Source organism: Motacilla alba, chromosome 1 (assembly GCF_015832195.1).
Source record: "Motacilla alba alba isolate MOTALB_02 chromosome 1, Motacilla_alba_V1.0_pri, whole genome shotgun sequence".
NCBI lineage: Eukaryota > Metazoa > Chordata > Aves > Passeriformes > Motacillidae > Motacilla > Motacilla alba.
The window spans coordinates 83,642,481-83,661,146 of NC_052016.1; the positions used below are offsets into that span (position 1 = coordinate 83,642,481).

An 18,666-nucleotide genomic window follows, 5' to 3' on the forward strand; every position below is an offset into this window, starting at 1 on the left:
TAGGAAATACTGTGAATTGGTCAAAGGCGTTTTATATTATATATTTTGGAAAACACACAACCTTGTCAGCTGAATATAAACAAATACTTCCACATTTGTGTTGACTTAGAATGAATTTAAAAGTTATAAGCTTTTGCAATGGAATAACAGGACTCTAAAAATGCCACGAGGGATATAAATACAATTTTAAAATGCAATAATAAATAACAATAAATTATACATACCAAAGATAAACACATAATTTAAAATCTTCCTTATAGAAAGGGATGAATTTATTGTAACTTCAGCAACTTGCAATGCAACTGTCTACAGTGTAACTAGACGGTCTCCTTTCTGCTGTAAAGGGAGATTGCAAAACCTCCCTTACTATGAATGCAGGACAATCCGCAGACCCAGTTCATCTCAACAAACATTCGAAATCAATCAGACAAATCATAACCTAAAAGAAGTAATTTTTTTTATGACTGCAGAGTGGTGCCTCAATTGCTTGCTAAGGCATTAATACCCTAATTTAATTAAGAAGAATCTCATCCTTAAAGCTTCATGTCACAAGTATTAAAGGAAACAAGAGGGGAAAAGGAAGAAATAAACATTACCAGGTTTTCAACTTCAGCACTTTGTCTAACACCCCACTGGAACGTTCCCATGAGGGTGATTGCATAGGAGAGTGCCAAACCAACCTGCCCCGCATTCAGAGCTGCAGAAGAAAGGAAAATGAGACTCGAATAGGTACACTGTCATTACACAAAAACTCAGTTAAGTTCTCTTTCATGAGGTTACTTACATGATGGAAGCATCAGAGCCAGAATTTTACTTGGTTATGAGCTACTTGCTATCTGTGCAATGAGTACCTCCAGGCAGAACAGCCGCTTGCTGCATTTTTGGGGTACGTTTTGGACACATTTTGACAAGATAGTCCAATTCTCCTTGGCCTGGTGCTCATCTAAATCTGAGGTTCAGTCTCAAGACCAAACTTACATAGATTTTAGGGTCATCCCTGTCTGGCTGAGCATTAACTCTTCACTTTTTTTCTATGCAAATCAGATAACGCCCTAAACCTAAGCAAAAAGTTTGCGTAAAATTATTTCAAAATTAGTTATGAAATTTACATCAACTTTGTACTCTTACAACCAATCAGATAAAGTAACAGGACAGAATATTTCTGCCCCTGTTTATAAAAGCATTTACTGTGTTCAGTGGGTCTACTTTCACAATATAAACGTATTCTGCCTGCCCCAATATTAAGCATGATTGTCCTCTGACTTACTTGAACTTTATCCTAACATAGTCCTATTGACTTCGAGAGAACTACTCATTATCCAGAGGCAAGGAAAGATTCAGGACTATTGTTTTGACTTGTCTTTTTGCATTCTAGTAACATCAAACCTAGCTCAAAATTTGTGGAGTTGTGCAGCACAGAGTTTTCAAATTTTACAATACACGTGCACATACAAAACTTATCCAAAGAAAAAAGAAAAGAAACAAAACCAGCAAATAAGCACTAATTTTCATGTCCAAGATAATTACTTCTTCCTTCATGTTTTAGATGACTATCTCATTCTAGCACATCTAACCCAATTACATCCTGGATGATGCATACACTAATGACAGTTCATGAGTGACAGTGAACATAAAATGTATTATTATGAGGCAATTTTCTTTCTGGAACTGGCCTATCCCACTGATCCAAGATACGAGAAGAGTATCCCTAGGAACTTTAGCTTGCCTTTTGACCTACTGTGCCACGTGCAGAAAGGAAAAACATTGTTAAGAGGAGCTCCATGGGTGTTTCAATATAAAATGCAAAGCCCTGTAGGCCCAAAAGAGAAAGACAAAGGTAGGGAAAAAGAAGAAGATTTATTTCTTGTTATTGCTCTGGAAGCCAGAATCTCAAGAGTGAAGACTACAGAAGAGCACGTTTGTTTGCACACTTGGGGATGATGACAGATGTATGTTTCAGCCCAGATGATGTCTGAACTGCTTCCAGGATTTGCAGGAAAGTAGATACAGCCCCAATGCCCTAGACTAAGGAAAAGATCATGATCTAGAAAGAAACATTTAACTTAATTACAGCCTTTAAACAATTAGAAACAGCAACATATGAAAAAGAATTAGGCATTACTATACATGGTAATTACTGAGTGAACTTTTTCTAACATCTGTACTTACTGTTGGCGAGAAGCAGGGAACCAAAAGCAACCACTATAACAAAAATGGCACAGATGGCATCCAGACGCACAGCAAACCACCTTGAGGTTGTCAAGAAGAGAAACCAGGCCTCTAAAGAGTATTTTACAAAGACATAAAACCAGTGGATTATTAGAAAACTAAGCTGTATAATTATTACTAATTTATTCATGTTAATAATACAAATTGTCAAAAAACCACAACATTGCCATCTTCAAGTGCATGTCTGCATGGACTGATGATGATCAGGGTACTGACCAGTTTTCCTAAAATTGTCTAGTTTAGTTTTCACACCAGTAGCAACCACAATAGGAAGAGAAAGAAAAACAGTCAAGGTTCGAAGCGTGGTCCACTTATTCAAGATGGAAGCCTCTTCTCAACTCTAGTCGATTCAAGAGTCTTATACAAAAAGCAGAAGTACAACTGCATTTACTGTAGCTGGACTGGAGTCTACAGGCTTTTAGCTAGAATGTATCACAGCTGTCAGAGCCAAGTGTTTAGAAGGCAACTGCAGCTGGTTAAGCTCCTGTAGGAGCTACTCAATACAGCCAGTGCAGCTATACAGAGGTATTCAGATTATTAGATGCACATTTTTACTTTTGGGGAAGCTCACACAGGTGGACATCTCCACATTGCACTCGCACTCAGGTGATGACAATTTGGTGCAAAGTTCCATCCCAGGTAGATATGCTACAGTACAAGGTACCAGAGACAGCACAAAAAGACACTGCAATACAGAAGGCAAAGTGTTTGAATCCAGGGCCAAAACCAGAAGCAAAGTAGCCATAATAAAGTGTGGAACTATTGCTTAGCCTGCACTCAGAGGAATTGTTTCAGCTGCTACCAAGTCACAGCAGAAGGTTATCATTCCAACCCCTTCTGCCTTGTTTGCCATTACTCCCTGCTAAAGATCGCTGCAGTTTCAACTGCTCAATGCTCCTTAGCCCAGTGCTGGGAAAAATTCAGCTAAAAAAATTCTCCCTTCTGTGAGATTGAGAGGAGGTAAGTGTGGTTTTAAGCCTGATCATCAATAGCCATATTATGGAGCTTTTGCTCCACTGATCCTAATTGTCCAGGGAGGTGTGTTACACTGCCAGCTTGAGATGGGTCATTTTGCAGCCTCTCTATGCAACAGGGGTCACTGTGCACAAAGAAAGGAATCTGACAGTCACAGGAACTAATAAAGACTCATTGTGGCCTGACGACTCATGGGCTTGCTTACAGAGATGGGCACTGGCAGGAAGGAAAGTTGGGTTTGGTCAAATGTCAGCATGTCTTTTAGATGTTTTTTATCTAAAATGTATTTAATGCTCCATTCATAGGCATCCCTCAAAGGGGTTCAAAGCAAGTGTCCTGAGTCCTAGGCTCAGGCCTAAATAGAGAGGAAGATACTACTCCAGCCAACAGTGCTAAACAAAACCATCACTGGTTGGGAGAGCCTTCTGCAATGCAGGAAAGAATTTAAAACTCTTTAGGAGACTTAAAACACAGGACTCCAACTTGTGAGCTGCTATGAAAGGTCTTCTCTTAGATCAGCTACTGCTTGATCATATTTACTATTGAAGAACTATCCAGGGTGAAAACAACTTCAGGAAATCTCTAGTTCAGCCTCCTGCTCAAGCACAGTCAGGTCAGATGTCAGACCATGTTGCTCCATGCTTTATGCAGTTTGAGTCTTGAAAATCTATACAGATGAAGCCTGCACCTCTGGGCAATCCTTGCCTCTGCTTGACTGTGCTCACAGTGAAATTGTTTTTCCTTGAATTCAGGCTAAAAAACTCTTGTTACAACTTACACCCAAGTCAGTGCTCCTACCACTAAGTACCATGGTGAGGAACCTGTATGAATGGCAACACCCTTGCAGGTACCAGAAGGCAGCTATTAAATCCTCTGTATTCTGTGAACTGAACAAGCCCAGCACCCTCCCCACAAGGAAATCTCTCCTGTTAATACCCCAACTATCTTCTGTGGCCCCTCCAGGGAGCTCACTCCCCTTTGTTAGAATGTTTCCCAGAGCTGGCCGTCCACTACTGGATGCAGTACTCCCAGTGTGGGCTAACAAGTGTGGAGGGGGACAATCACTTCCCTCCTCCCCCTGGCTATGCTCCTGTTAATACAGCCCAGAGGGTGGTGGCCTCCTTTGCTGTCCAGGCACATATTCCCCATGAGGGAAAAAAACCACACACACTTTAAGGCAACTGATGTACCCTAAAGAATTGGGTGGGAAAGACAGCAAGATGAAGTGTGTAGGTATACAGAAGAGTGTGACTATAAGCACTGAAGCTTATAAAACAGGTTCATGATCTGACTTCAAAAACAGGTTCATAATCTTCCCATGAGGGATATTATCGACAGTTTCGTTAGGGAGATGCACAAAACTGACTGAAAAATGAAAGCGTTTTTATGTTCCCTGGATCTGACCTCAAAATACAGAAAATATTTCTCTTAAATGTCATGGTCCTCTTTGTATAATGAAACTTCTATACGCAGTTTATTGCCTAAAGATGTCTTTTAATATAAAACTAAACCACAACTTTGTCTTCCCTCACTATTAGGTATTGTAACACTGATTTTGTCAGATAACTAGCAACTATTAAATATTATAAATGGAAAATGCAAAGCTAGAGGTGCGTCCCTGGAAGATGCACTACACCAGTCACAAGTCACTGGGCTCAACATGATCAGGGAGTATGATGCTACAACCTGTGATAAACTGTACTTCAGAAAGGATCAACTGGTCTTGCCTGAGACCTTGTAAATCTATAAATTACAAAACAGCAATCGAATATACTTGTGTGTCTTGCAACAGAGGAAAGTCACAATCTTACCTAACAAACACAAAACTGAAAACTTGCATTCTGCTATATCTTGAAGAACATAGTAACAGAGAACATTTAAATAAGAGAAGTCAAAGAATCACAATGCAAACCTGAATTATATTACTCATGCTTGCAGAACACCAGTATTTCACACCTGTGAATTATGTTAATTCCATATTTTAAATTTAAGCCCTGAAAGCTGCTCAAAGTAAAAAATAAGTTAGATTTATGAAACTTTTCCAAGATTATTTATACTAATGATATCTGCCCATTCCTAGAACACTACTTAGTATCAAATGTTTCATAACATAGCTTGTTCCCTCCACATCTCTCTCTGCCCTGCCCCCACCTTTCCTTTTCTTAAAGATTGAAACCAGGAAAATGTTAAAAATTATTCATAAAGTATTCTTATCAGGTACACTTCCAAATGTTTATCTTATACGTTGTTAAAACATATGCATGGGCATTCTAAATTATATTACAGCCCAAAGTAAACTCTAAATCTAGACAGATAATGTTTTTGTTCTAATAAAGGAATTTTACCCTAAAGAGACAAATGCACAGCTCCTACTGATTTTAATGCACATTATATACATGTCGCTTAGGGCATAAGATATTTCCCTCCTACCGTGCAAAGTATTTGATTTTTCACATCAATTCATCACAAACCTGAATGGAGGTCTTGGTGTGCATCAAATAATTTTTGAAATCTTTCCTCTGCTTTCAAAGCCCGAATAGTCCAAAGCCCCTGGAGGGATGACGACAAGTGGGAGAACACTGGACTTCGAGCTACAAAGGGAAATGAGAGTTGAGTTAACTTAACAATAGATGAAGGACAACATTTAATTCTTTTTGTACCACACTAATCTTTAATCCTACCACTTTATATTTAACCATACAAACTACTCTACTGCATCTTTTTGGAAGAAATACGCAATATGTTTAACTAATGTTCTCTTACTCAATGTTCTCTCTCAAAGTAAGAGAACTAGAGTTCTCTTACTCTCTCTGACCTGAATCAGTCAGACAGCCAGGCAGATTAATTTATACAAAAATGTCTTACATTTTTAACAATAGCTGCCACTGTAGAAATTCTTTGGGCTTTATTAATGACATTAGGCACCCATGTTTGTTATTCATAGTGCTTAATATTTCATATCATAGTCAAGCTAAAGTCAGGCACAGGAGTCAGATAAGGTCAGAAATACCATTAGTATATGCATGCAAGGTCCCAAAGACCAGCAGCTTAGCATATTCTTAACTAGCTTTATTTACAGATAGTTAACTGACATACCCTAGGTTTATCATTATGCAAAACAGGAGTTAAGCATGTAATTCACTAGTTGAGAACCAAGGCAATAAGGAAGTTATTTGCATAGCAAAAGAAAAAAAAATTCTTTGATGGACTGTCTATAAAATACTAGCATTTCACATAATAATAAGTAGGGTTCAAACTAACATTAAGTCCCACCAAACTACATACTTGTGGATTCTAGACGTTTAATATCTCTTGAAGTGTCTAAGAAATATCGTCGAAGAAAAATGAAAAGAATAAATAGTGGAATTAAGGGGATGAGCATCCAAGGAATCACTGCCACAGCCACAGCCACCACACCACAAATCTGTAGGAGAGTCTGGAGCACAATAGAAACAAAATAAAAAACTCTTTGCCAGAAGAATTTAATTTAGAACAAGTATAAAACTATTTAACACTATTGAAACACTTAAATATTTAAACATAACTACCACATTTAAGAGCGGATGCATTGTATAACATATGAGCAACATCTATTTTTAAGCAACTTGGAAAATTTACGGCAATATCTAAATTGACTATTTTTCCAGTTTATGGTTTTCTTCCACATTATTTGTTCTTTAAAATACGTGTTTACAAAGCTGGTTGACTGAAAATTAATGTCTTTCTTGGTAGACTATTTTGTGACTGCTGTGAGAAAGCAATAAATGATCAACGTAATGGACAACTAATCTTTAATGGATCCTAGTTATTTGGTAAATCAAGGACATGTTTTTTCACTCCTGCTAAGAAGAAACTGGTGAAAAACTGGCTTTCAACTTGAGTTGAAAGACTTGACACTTGGAAGAGAGACTTTCAACATAGGCGTGCAATGTTTTCCTAAACACAACACTGTCCCATTTAGAAAGAAAACCCAGGACAGAAGAAAGTGGGCTTTCTCTTCTCAAAGGATTGCATTGTGAAATGCTACAAATAAGAAGAAAATGTTACACACTGCAAGAAGTGTCATAAAAGGCTTGCTTCACCAGGTTTACTAGAGTGTAATGTAACAGGTGAGGTAAACCTGACTTTAGTCTTAGAAAACTTGATATAATGAGGAAAACTCTGTTGCTTAGGACAGAGGATCCTGGCCCAACTTTCTGAATTGAATCCTCCATTTCCTTCAGTCCCCTTCACATCTTCCATCAAACTTTCAGTTTGAATACACAGTAAAAACCATCATCTGCACACAAACTTCTTGCAGAACCCAGCTGTACATGAATGAATGTATGGTAGGAGTCCTGGTATACTATAATTAGGATGGGCCCATTTGTTCCTTAAAAAGTGGGGAAAAACCCAACCCATACAAAAATAAACCCATAAAGTACCAAAACCAAACAACTGAAATCCTAGCTCAAGATTAAATTCCTGTATTATTCTCATTAACATATTCCTTAGCAATGACAATATTTTCTAAAGATTTTTAATTTAATGGACTGTACAGCAGACACCTTCTTCATCACCTCATATTACACAGAAGTGGATTCCAGCTGAATTTTGTGGCTGCCTGATTGTTAGATTCCAAAAATGCACTAGTGACCACTGGGTGCCAGAAATCTATGTCTTGGAGCAAAAATGCTTCCATCCCTTCAACTTTTCCAACTCAGTGCGCATATAAGCAACACATCGGCTAAGGCAGGTACCAGAGAGTTACCTGGATTTTCAAACACTTTCAGTGGAAATGTCTGTGACACATTGCATTTCCTGTTGCACTTTTGGTAGCACACTGAGGCCAAAAACAAGTACAACCTTTACCCCTAAATTTGCTTTTTTTTCCTTCAGGCTTCTCTGACTTCACCCTAATTTGACCTGACCAAAGAGCAAACACACACACCTTACACATTACGACTGCATGAGTCAGCTCTAGGCTTAGAGGTCTTAGCTCATGAAAGAAGATTTATCAGTGTTACAGCCCCCATCTCATAGATCCTGAAAGCACATTTTAGGGCCTCATAAGGCCCTATTGAGGAAAATTGCTAAAAGGTAGGCATGGGAAAGGAGCTCTGGAGGAAGTTGCATTACCACTACACTGCTCATCTGTAGGTTAAGGTGTTGATAGCATCATGTTGTTTGACCTTCTAGATACACACAGCAGATCGCAAACGTTCTACCTAGATTTCATCAGGAGGAGGCAAGGTGGCAATGAGAGTGCACGGTATTTCACCTGGATCAATTATGCACATGGCTGTGTCAGCACAAAGCAAAACAAAGCACCCTGGGCTCCTCACCAGCACTGCCATCAGCCCTTCTCTACCTTCTATTTCTCTGGCAATCTTTAGAGCCCTGTAAACGTATTTCCTTTTTATCGTGGGGTGAGGAGAAAGGACATAAAGATTCCTGACCTTCCACAAATCTTCTCCTGTTCTAGATCTCCGCTTTCCTCAGTAATGCTCATTATGTCTGCCAAGCCTGCCAGCCATCCACATGCTGGCGAGTTTCTAAAGGTTCCCTCACCTCCATCCTTATCAGCAGAGATTGAAGTCCATTCCTTCCTTCCTGTTCCAAACTCACTCCTGAATCTGCTCAATACACCTACTGCCTTCTCCCTCTGTCACTTCCTAGACAGTCACAAAAAAGCTGTTTCTGAAGTACACAGTCTCCTCGTAACATCAGCCACATATCTGAAGTCAAATGTTGAGGAGAGCTGCTTCAAGGAAAAGGATTCTGAGGAAAACAAATGCTTCTTAATAAAAAAACAAAGAAGCCAAACTGAAGTTTAGTGATGATAATCTACAACATGTTGCAAAGTGCCAGTGGGGGTGGGAGTGGGAGTAAAACTATTAAGATCCAGCTCGTGTAAACAAAGCCTTGCTATGGCAGAAATACAGGGAAGGAAAAGATGGCTAGGATGACTAAAGTAAAAATCTGACACCGCCTTTGGAAGGAATTTTAGATGAGCCTGCACCACCTTATCATTATAAAAATTTATGATAGGGTGGATCAGTCATGTGTGTTCTTTTTTTTTGAAAACCAAACTTGCATATAAATTAACTCTTAATGAAGTAGTCTGAAAGCCAGACACAACCATTTGCAGACTGTAATCATATAGTCACTGTGTGAGGTAAGGCAAAGGTTCTAGCTCCTGAATTTCACAAGAGACAACCAACCTCTGCAGCTGGAGACTGCCCCAACTTCTACCAGCTTCACTGCATGCAAGCTGCAGGACCCAAGATAATCAGCAGGGTGACAATAATGGTAACATGAGTGTCTGGTGTCTCTCCTCTCTGGAGACAACAGCAAGAAACACTCAGGACTGGGTATCTAGACTTCTCATGGCAGAATCAGCTTACAATGGAAAGTTGCATCAGAAGTCCAAGATTTTCCTACATAAAAGAAATACGGTCTACAAACCCAGCACCTTTTAATGTATTTCTTAATTTTAACATTCAAAATGTAATGACTGTGTAGAAAGTAACAGTTAAACTGAAAAAAAAAATGAAGAAAAGCAACCAAAACAAAAACACAAGAGCTGATGAATTACATTTTACAGCTATCTGCACAGTATTTGAAACAAGGCCACCTCGCACAAAAGACAACAGATGCACTGGCTACCAAGACAAAAAAGACCTGGATAGTTTCAGGAAAAGACCATCGCTTCCAAATGGAGACATAGTGATCAATGTCCACCTTCAAACTTGCTTCCCTTTCCCTGGAGAAAGATGAATCTCCCACAGACAGCCAGCACACAGTCTATCCCTAGAGTATAGAAAAGCCCATGTTGTTTCTGTTGGGAGTTACCCTCTTGCTTACAAGAGTCCTGAGAGATTTCCCTCACAATTTGGTCAGTCACTCCATTTACTGTGGCTTTTTTTTCCTTAAAAATCTCCTCTTTTACTGCAGCAGGCATACCCAACCATAACCCTCTGGGGCAATGAACGCTCTGACCTGCACGTTCACTTGTGAAACATGCTTTCCCTTCACCATCTGATGACCTACTTCTCCATTATTCTTACAAGTGCTGAGAGTGGTATTCTGGAGTTTCTGTCTCAAACAGGTCTTGATCTAGGAGTACCAGGCATTTCTGTACCACAACCACAGAGCAGAAGAACATGGTAGAGGACCTACTACCATGGGAACCACACTATTCTGGACCTGCAGTTGTTGACCTGGTAGGATCTCTAATCAATGAGAGGAGCGTAGGGGATGGGATTTGAGACCTGGAAACCTCATTGTGGGAATCCAAACGTGGCCTACATAGTGAAACTCCTATCCTAGAAGTGATTAATAGAATACTGAAATTGTTTAGACTGGAAAAGACACTAAGATCATAGAATCCAATCCTTAATGCAGCACTGCCAAGTCCCCCACGACACCATGTCCTTAAGCATGGTTTGTGCATCTTTTAAACATGTCCAAGGATGGTAGTAACTTCATCTAACTTTTAAGTACATACCTAATGACCCTATGGTTTAATATTTTGCCACAATCCACTACCTGTATTTACTTGATGCCCTCTGACTACAGCAAAGTAAACATCTAAAGACCATCAAGGCTAAATTTTGATGACCAAGTCTACAGTCAAATCCCATGCAAGAACTGCAGCATTCCAGGATTGGTTTTACCAATACTTAAGCAGAAGCCAAGTATACCTACTCAGCTCCAATTCTCAAATGCTACTCCCTGGGCTCCAATATACACTCCCAAGGATTATATTAGCCCATGGAACTGCCACAAAGCCATACTAATTTAATAATAGCAGAGGCACATGTTCTCGACTTCAGTTTGAACCTTCACTGCATTAACTTTAGGCACTCTCAGTCAGGCTATGCTGTCTGAACTAAAGCCATGTCAAGAAAATACAAAACCCCACTCTGTTCATACTTGCTTGGCATCACCCTTCCTCCTCCTTCTCCCCTACCCCTGACAGAAATTATTTCCTTGTTGACTCTGCCAAATAACTGCATGTACAATCAATCCTTAATCCAGTTCTGACATTTTCTTTATCCTTGAATGCTTTTTTTCCCCTTCAAACAGACTTTTTCAAACCAGACTGTCTGGACTGACCGACCTGCATCTCTGTTAAAGAAAAACTGCACAGGTGGCTGGTTACACTGGGACACCAGAAGACAAGTTTCCCTGGGAAGATGACATTGCAATGAGAAGATCAGAGTGATAAACACTCTACTCAAGCCAGCTCCACCCAGAACCACAGTGTAGATTTTCTGCATTTTTCCCCTTTATTACAAAAAGCCACAGGAAACATCCAAAGAGAAACTAGCACCTAAACAATTCTACTTCATTTTACTCACTTAAAGCAGCTGAGTTGAGGTGAGCAGTCTTGTCTTCAAACTACTTTTTAAATAAAATTTATGGGTTTTCTTTTGGAACAGGTTAAAAATAAGTATATATAGTTGTTTATACTATTGTTTGCATCAAACTGTCAGGAAGACATTCGTCTTCAGCAAAAATGCAATGAAGATTTATGAGTACAGGAGAACACATGTGACACACAATATTTAAGTGGCATCTCTGACAATGTCCTTTTCTGAAGCAACCAAGGACAGCAATCTTTGACAGGAATGACAGCTCTCAATCAGTGTTAATTCAGCTTTAGGAAAATGTGCATCCACAAGAAAATATGGAATTTAAAGACCATGACAACCAATGCACTGAAAGGGGGAAAAAAAGCACAGCTGGAGAAGAAACTAAAATTATAATTTCAGATAAACTGAATTTATAAAGTAAGAACTAAATACTGCCAGCTCTAAAAGCTTCAAAAAGAGCAAGTTCATCTTATGTCCTGTGAGATACTCTCATCTCCTCTCAATTCTGCTATTTGCAAATAGTCAACAAGGGGTTACTGAACTAAATCAGTATGTCACTGCAAATGGGCTGAATACATCTGCCAGAAATGTATTCAAAATTTCCAATCGCATCCTTAATGCTAGCACCTCCTATCTGTTCTCGTTTCTACAAGACAGTCCTTCTGGATTGCTGTTTTTCCAAGTGAACAAGCATATACTGAGCTCCTCAGGGCAAATGTTTTCTGTGCCACCAACATGCTCATTCATTTGACTTGGCATGCATTTTGTCATTAAGTGAGAAGCCTTAATATTTGTTTGAGGTCACAGCAAACTGTGTGCAATTGTTCTTTAACAAGTGACCTTATAACAAAAAGGGTGTTTTCTTTAATACATTGGCACCACCATCACTCTCATATTCAAATAGCATCCTGTCATCAGTAATCTCTTACCTTACAAGAAGGGACAGAAATAGGTTCTCTGGGCACCCTGGGCCAAGAGGCTTAACTGTCTCATGCAGAACTTGACTGTAACAGCACCTTTCAGAATTCACAGCCTGTACGTTGTCTGAGACTTCCAGATATGATGCTTTAGAAACACACACATAACCAAGCTCTGGACTTGGTGATTCTAACAGACACTTGAAACACTCATCCCTCAAAACTCAACACTATATTCCTCCAACATATAGAGGTTATCTTCTTTCTAATAATACACTATCTTCACTCATGTAAGAAGTTTCTTGCCAGAGCTCTTGGGCCATGGTAATAAGTTACTTCCAGCTAATACTGGTTTTCCATGGAAAAAAAAAGCTTTTATCAGAGCCAAAGCTACAGCCTCTACTTAGGCATGCAGCTCCAGCTCATACCCACTGTACAGGGAAACCAATACTGTCATACACAAAATCACAGTGCCAATAGCCATTCTTGTAAACAGCTGTGGACAATATATTTTAGTATTTATAAGCAGCAGAATCTTGAACAGGATCTTCGATTTTCCAAAGTGCTCCTCGTTTATAGCACCTTGTGCTCCCTAAGCACATCTGCACAGAAGTGTTCTCAATGATTTGGGCAGCTAGTCACAACTTTGCAATGAGATCTATAGAAAAGTGAGAGGTCTTCCTGAAGTCACAGGAGTTAGTTATAACTTTGCAGTGATTTCCCCATATGAATAATATAAAGAGTCAATACGCTTTTGCTGTTCAATGGTGCTCTTTGTCACTTCTCCTGTGAATAGGCTTTGGCTATATTCTTACATTGCTCTTTTCCCAAGGGACAAAAAGTGCACACACAAGAACAATTCCCATAAACTACAGCAGTCTTTGTAGCATAAAAAATAAGTTTTATCTTCCTGTGGAACACCTCAGATGCCAAGCACAACTTTACATGGTAGCTTGAGGAAACAGCATTAATCAGTGAGCGTAGAACATACACACATACATGCTTCTCTTTCTCGACAGCTCTTGCCAGAACCTGCCTGAAACACTACAGAAAAATGTCTGGCATCACCCAACATTCCCAGAGTTACTCCTCAGGTAGCAGAAAGCATCCCTTTTCAATCATATTAATTTAGAGGCATTGTGCCTCCAATATCCACCCCCATTGCTGAGTGTGGTTGCTTTGTTGGCTGTTGCACTTGCTTTTAAGATTCCCAGAAAAATGCATTTTTGTATCTCCTCTGTCAGTCCTTGCTGTTGAGTAACTGACATTTTTAAAGGAAAATGAAGAATGGCTTGGCGATTTTTGCTCCCCTCCTACCTCTCAGAAGTAATTTCCATGATGTTTCCCTAGCTATATAAGCCCAAGACAGCCCCACTGAGTACAGACCCTTATGAAATCAAAATATCTGATTCAATAATGGGTATTTTACTCCTTAGTACTGCTACAAGTAGAGTATTTTCTATTTTGTTCTTTATTCACATGTTTAGCAGTTTACCAGCAGAGGCTGATTCACTGATCTTTGTCTTAGTTTTATCCACTCAAAAAACCCCTTTGAAAGCAGATGTTATTTCAGTGAAAATTATGGAGAACATATACATAGAACAAAAACAAAAAACAAAAAAACCCAAAAAAACCCAAAAAACAAACCAAAAAAAAAACCAAAAAAACCAAAAAACCCATAAAAATCTCAGTGCTTTCAGGCTATTAGGATGCAGGAGACAGATCTTACAGGCCAATATAAAATGATGCAAAAAATGCATAGTAAAAGGACTGGGAAAAGTTAGGTTGGCAAAAGTTAGGCCTTTTGACACCCCGAGTACAAAACTGTGAGTACTGGGGTACTAAACAGGGGAAGGATCACAGAAAGCAGCTCATGCCCTCCACAAACAGCATCTCCTATTGCTGCTGCTGGAGAAAAACCACTGACCTAGACAGACTACTGATGCCATTAGTTCATATTCTTATGGTCTACTCCATTAATTTACTTGCTGAAATACTGTCTCCCTTCCTGTGAGGAATTCCTCTGAGCTAAGGATGATGTTATCACCTTTTCATAAATGTTATGCACTTTTTTTTTATTTTTTATTTTTGCAGCTCTTTAGAACATTTAGCAAAACTCCGCTTATCACAGACACTGCCACCCCACATGTCACAGTTTTGCAAACTTCGTCTTTGAGCCCTGTACTTTCCTGCCTCAGGTCTCTTGTCCCTCATGGCCATAATGCCAGAGCAGCTGTGCACCCTCCTGAAGAATACCTCATTTTCAACTGCATGACCTTTTCTGCTCAGCCAAGTCCAACTTTCACCAGAAGTTAATTCTGGGTCTTTCAACAACTTTAAAAGCTTTGTGCTACATTCAAACTGTGGGCTCTTCTGTTAGAGAGAGTATCAATTCCTCAGTAACACAGCTCTTCTGCCTTACAGCAACTACAAGCTTTTAAGCATTTGACTGTTATTCTTGCTCTTTAGAAATACACTACTCATGTATTTATTTTTAGGTGGAATGAAGAACTATTCATATTTCTGTAAACACAACAGCCTCTCTGCCCCAGTTAAATGAAAACTATGAAAAATATTAAGGACTACAGCATCAGCTAACCTAAGAAATAAAACTACCTTCTTTTTCCTTCAGGTCACACATACTCTTTCACAGGAGATATGCAAAAAATGCTTTCTAACTTGTCCCTGACATTTTTCCCCTTAAATTCCCCAGAGCTTTGCTACTTTGATCAGGCTATAAAATTCTACTTTCCAATTAAAAATAAACTCCTGACTCATAATTTTTCAGTACTACGTGATATCTAGTGATCACCCACCTCCAAAAAGTTGAACAGTGTTCTGATGCTTTCAGCATATTTAAACTAATCAGCACCAGCCTCACTCCACCACCAGCAGCTTTCACCCAGTTCAGCTGCTCTGTGCATGTGCAGAACCCAGTGAGTAAAGAGAAAATTCCTCAGCAGAGAATAAACATCATTTACTGTCTTAAGTGCGTGCTCATTCTTTATGTGTTACAAATATGCAGCAAACCATCAGAAGATTTTTCAGAAGCTTGATTTATCACAAACCATCAACATAGGCACACTTATAAAAGTAACTGATCGTTAAGTTTGATCTGATCCCAAAATCCAGACTATTAGTGAGAAAATTGAAAAACTGTTTTTCGAAGTGTTATGTTGAGTTTGACAGAAGAGTGGACACCTGAACCAACTACCAAACCCAGCAGTTTTATAAGAAGACCTAAGCCCTTGATTTTAGCATACGAGTGACATTCATAGCAAGAGAGCTCTGCTTATTTAGAGTGATTTTAAAAACCATTAAGAAAATTATTTAGGGATGTGATTGTGAAAGAAAATTAAATAGCTCAGCATCCTATTCTTCCACTGTGCAGGAATAGATATTATTAAGCCCTTGAAAGAGCCTAAATACACGGACTTTTGTATTTCAGGAGTACAACCCAAATGAATCAATTTATTTCAAACAGGACAAAAATGTCCTTTAATGTAGATGTAATAAAAAGATGTAATAAAAAGACATATGACATTCAGTTACCACCTGAATTCTCATCTTTTGTTGTACAGAACTGCCCGCACTGCAGTCTCCTCTACCTTTTGACAAACAAACTTGTCTGGAATTTTCAAATCAGCTGCAGAGTTCACCAAGTAGCCACAGTATCAGCTTCAGCAGGAAAAAAGTTCTTATATTGTGCAGATGCACACATAACCCTGGCAGAACATTTCTGTGAGATGAAGTCTTTATTTTTGCTGAAGATAATTCCTTGTCCCACATATCTGTTTTGGGCATAAATATGCATAATGATTTAACACACATACACACACACACACACACACACACACACACACACACACACAAGTGTCAGCAACATGGCTCAGTAATTCAAATTACCTCCAAGTTTCTCCTTCCTTCTTGAATCAAAAGTGAAATCTCCAATCCTTTTGCCGAACAGTGAAATCCTAATTTGTTTGTAAGCAGACATTGTCCTATCTACAGTATATCAGTAGTTAAAGGCAATCTAGAAGATTTGTGCTTATCACCATTTGGAACAGGATTGTTACACTTTGTGACAGACAGCAGAATTAAAACATTTCTGGCTACAGTAAAGTGTTAGAAATGTTAATGATTTTCAGAAGTCTTACAACTTATCACCAGTCTGAGATGCAGATACGATAGGTTGCGATAATGCTTACAAAGTCAGGGAAATACCAATAAACCTGTAAAAACCTATAACCTATAAAATACATATAAAATACCCATAAAATAATAATAAAAATTCCCACTCTAGCACTAAAAACAACCGTAGTATATACACAAGGAAAAACCAAAAAGAAAAGGAGAAAACTACAGAAACTAAGTTCATTTGCATACATAAATACACTTAAAGAATATTTCTTTGCCTTCTTTCACACAAAGAAAAGCAAAAGAGAAAATACCTTCCAACAGATATAAACCAAAGGAATAGAAACTCTCTCTGGAATTTTTACAAATTCCACCTTAACCAAAGTGGGGAAATTTCCAAACCACAAAAACAGGGACATCACTGGACTTCCATACAACTATCCTGCTTTCTATTATCTGAAAATATACTGAAAGTAATCTGATAAAGAAAACAAGAGAAGCCCATTTGGAGAAGAGATTATTTACACCTGACTGTAATTTTGTATTTACAGGTTCCAACTATCAAAATACTGCAAGAATAAGTACCATTAAACATCAATCTGCTCAAATGTTAGAGAAATTAGGATAAAGACTGCACCTCACAATGCTCATATGCTCTAGAAAAAGACAGAATTCCACTAATTGGAAACTAGCTTTATTTTTCAGAGCACTGATATATTCAAACCACCTCTAGTCCAAAATGAGAAAATGAAAGGAGCCCAGTACAAAACTATGACCTACTTTTACCACATAAATGCAGAAGTGCAAAAACTAAAAGGAAATGAGTTAAGAAAAACAAAAAAAGTGGTAAAGGAGGCAAGAGGACACGAAGGTAATGACACCACATTTTCAGTATTATTTTACCTTCTTTCTCATGTCAGATGAAATGTTGCATTGTCAAATTTTATTAATACGAAGTAAATAAACACCCTAAAATATTAAAGCATTTACATTATGTTCCTACACAAATTAGTTTTGTTACAGTAGTGATCTCTGCTGCCTTGACACTAATGTGTGGACAATTGCATGCATAGCTATTCTTTAAAAAATTCTACAAATGAACATAAATTAAAAAAATATATAAAAAAAGGGGGTGAGGCAAAGGCTCAGGCTGGGGATACATAGCCACTATAGTGAGAACAGAACACAGCCTTCCCTGGAAAACCGAGGTCCATATATAAACAGGAATTCACCCATTAGCAATGACTCCAGACTTTGCACATTTTACCTGTACACACTCCAACAATCTGAGTAAATATTCAGTCTGTAGGATGCAAGATACTCATCCTTCCATTCAAAGGAATGTGATGACAGGTACAAAATAAAGAACAGCAATAGCTTTGGCATAGATTATCTCCCACTGCTGGTCACCATCAACATGACTAATTAGCTACTAAGATTTAACAATCAAGACGTTCAAGGACGGAGGAAGAAAAGGTCAATAAAAAACTGCATTATTTAGAAAAGTGTCTGTGCTAAACTCACAGCTTCTGCATGTTGGTCCTGGAGACACAAATGCAACCCTAGCCTCCTCTTCCTCCACTACTTCCCACCCCTTTTATTTGTCTGCTTGTTTATTTTTCACAAGACAGTGGGGTTAATTAAAAAAAAAAACAAAAAAACACCAAAACTGAGAGCACATGCAAATACTGCATGACCACAGCAAAAATTAGGATCTTATTGCAATGGTAATTTTAACCTTTTCTGAAACTAGTGCACAAAAGTTACCAATGAAAAAAATATATACCCCTATTACTTTTTTTTAGTTTTTAACTGGTCTTTCATTCTGCAATAGCCAGATGCCCTTAATATGCATCTTGGGAAGGTAGAGCAAGAAAAAGTCCCGTAAGATTTCAGTTGTCAAGTGTAACCAGACAACTGTTTTGTGTTTCTTTAATTTATTTATTTTTCATTTAAACCTCAGCACAGCAAAACTACCATGATTCAGCAGAAGGGAAACTAAAAAGTATCCAAGGTATCCAAGCCACATGTCTGCACTATGTACCAGG

General features: G+C 38.5%; 1 protein-coding gene across 5 annotated transcripts in view; it reads right to left on the reverse strand.

Moving 5' to 3' along the window:
• ABCC4 (ATP binding cassette subfamily C member 4) overlaps positions 1-18,666 on the reverse strand; it is a 142,458-nt gene that overhangs the window by 40,707 nt on the left and 83,085 nt on the right. For 4 of the 5 annotated variants that reach the window (XM_038158844.1, XM_038158855.1, XM_038158871.1 and 1 more), the window contains 4 exons: positions 6,490-6,640; positions 5,676-5,795; positions 2,170-2,280; positions 597-697 (listed from right to left, as the gene is read on the reverse strand). In XM_038158844.1, coding sequence (XP_038014772.1) covers positions 597-697; positions 2,170-2,280; positions 5,676-5,795; positions 6,490-6,640 — 483 coding nt within the window. Of the gene's footprint in view, positions 1-596; positions 698-2,169; positions 2,281-5,675; positions 5,796-6,489; positions 6,641-18,666 lie in introns of those variants that run through there. The other variant, XR_005259508.1, reaches the window with a different exon arrangement.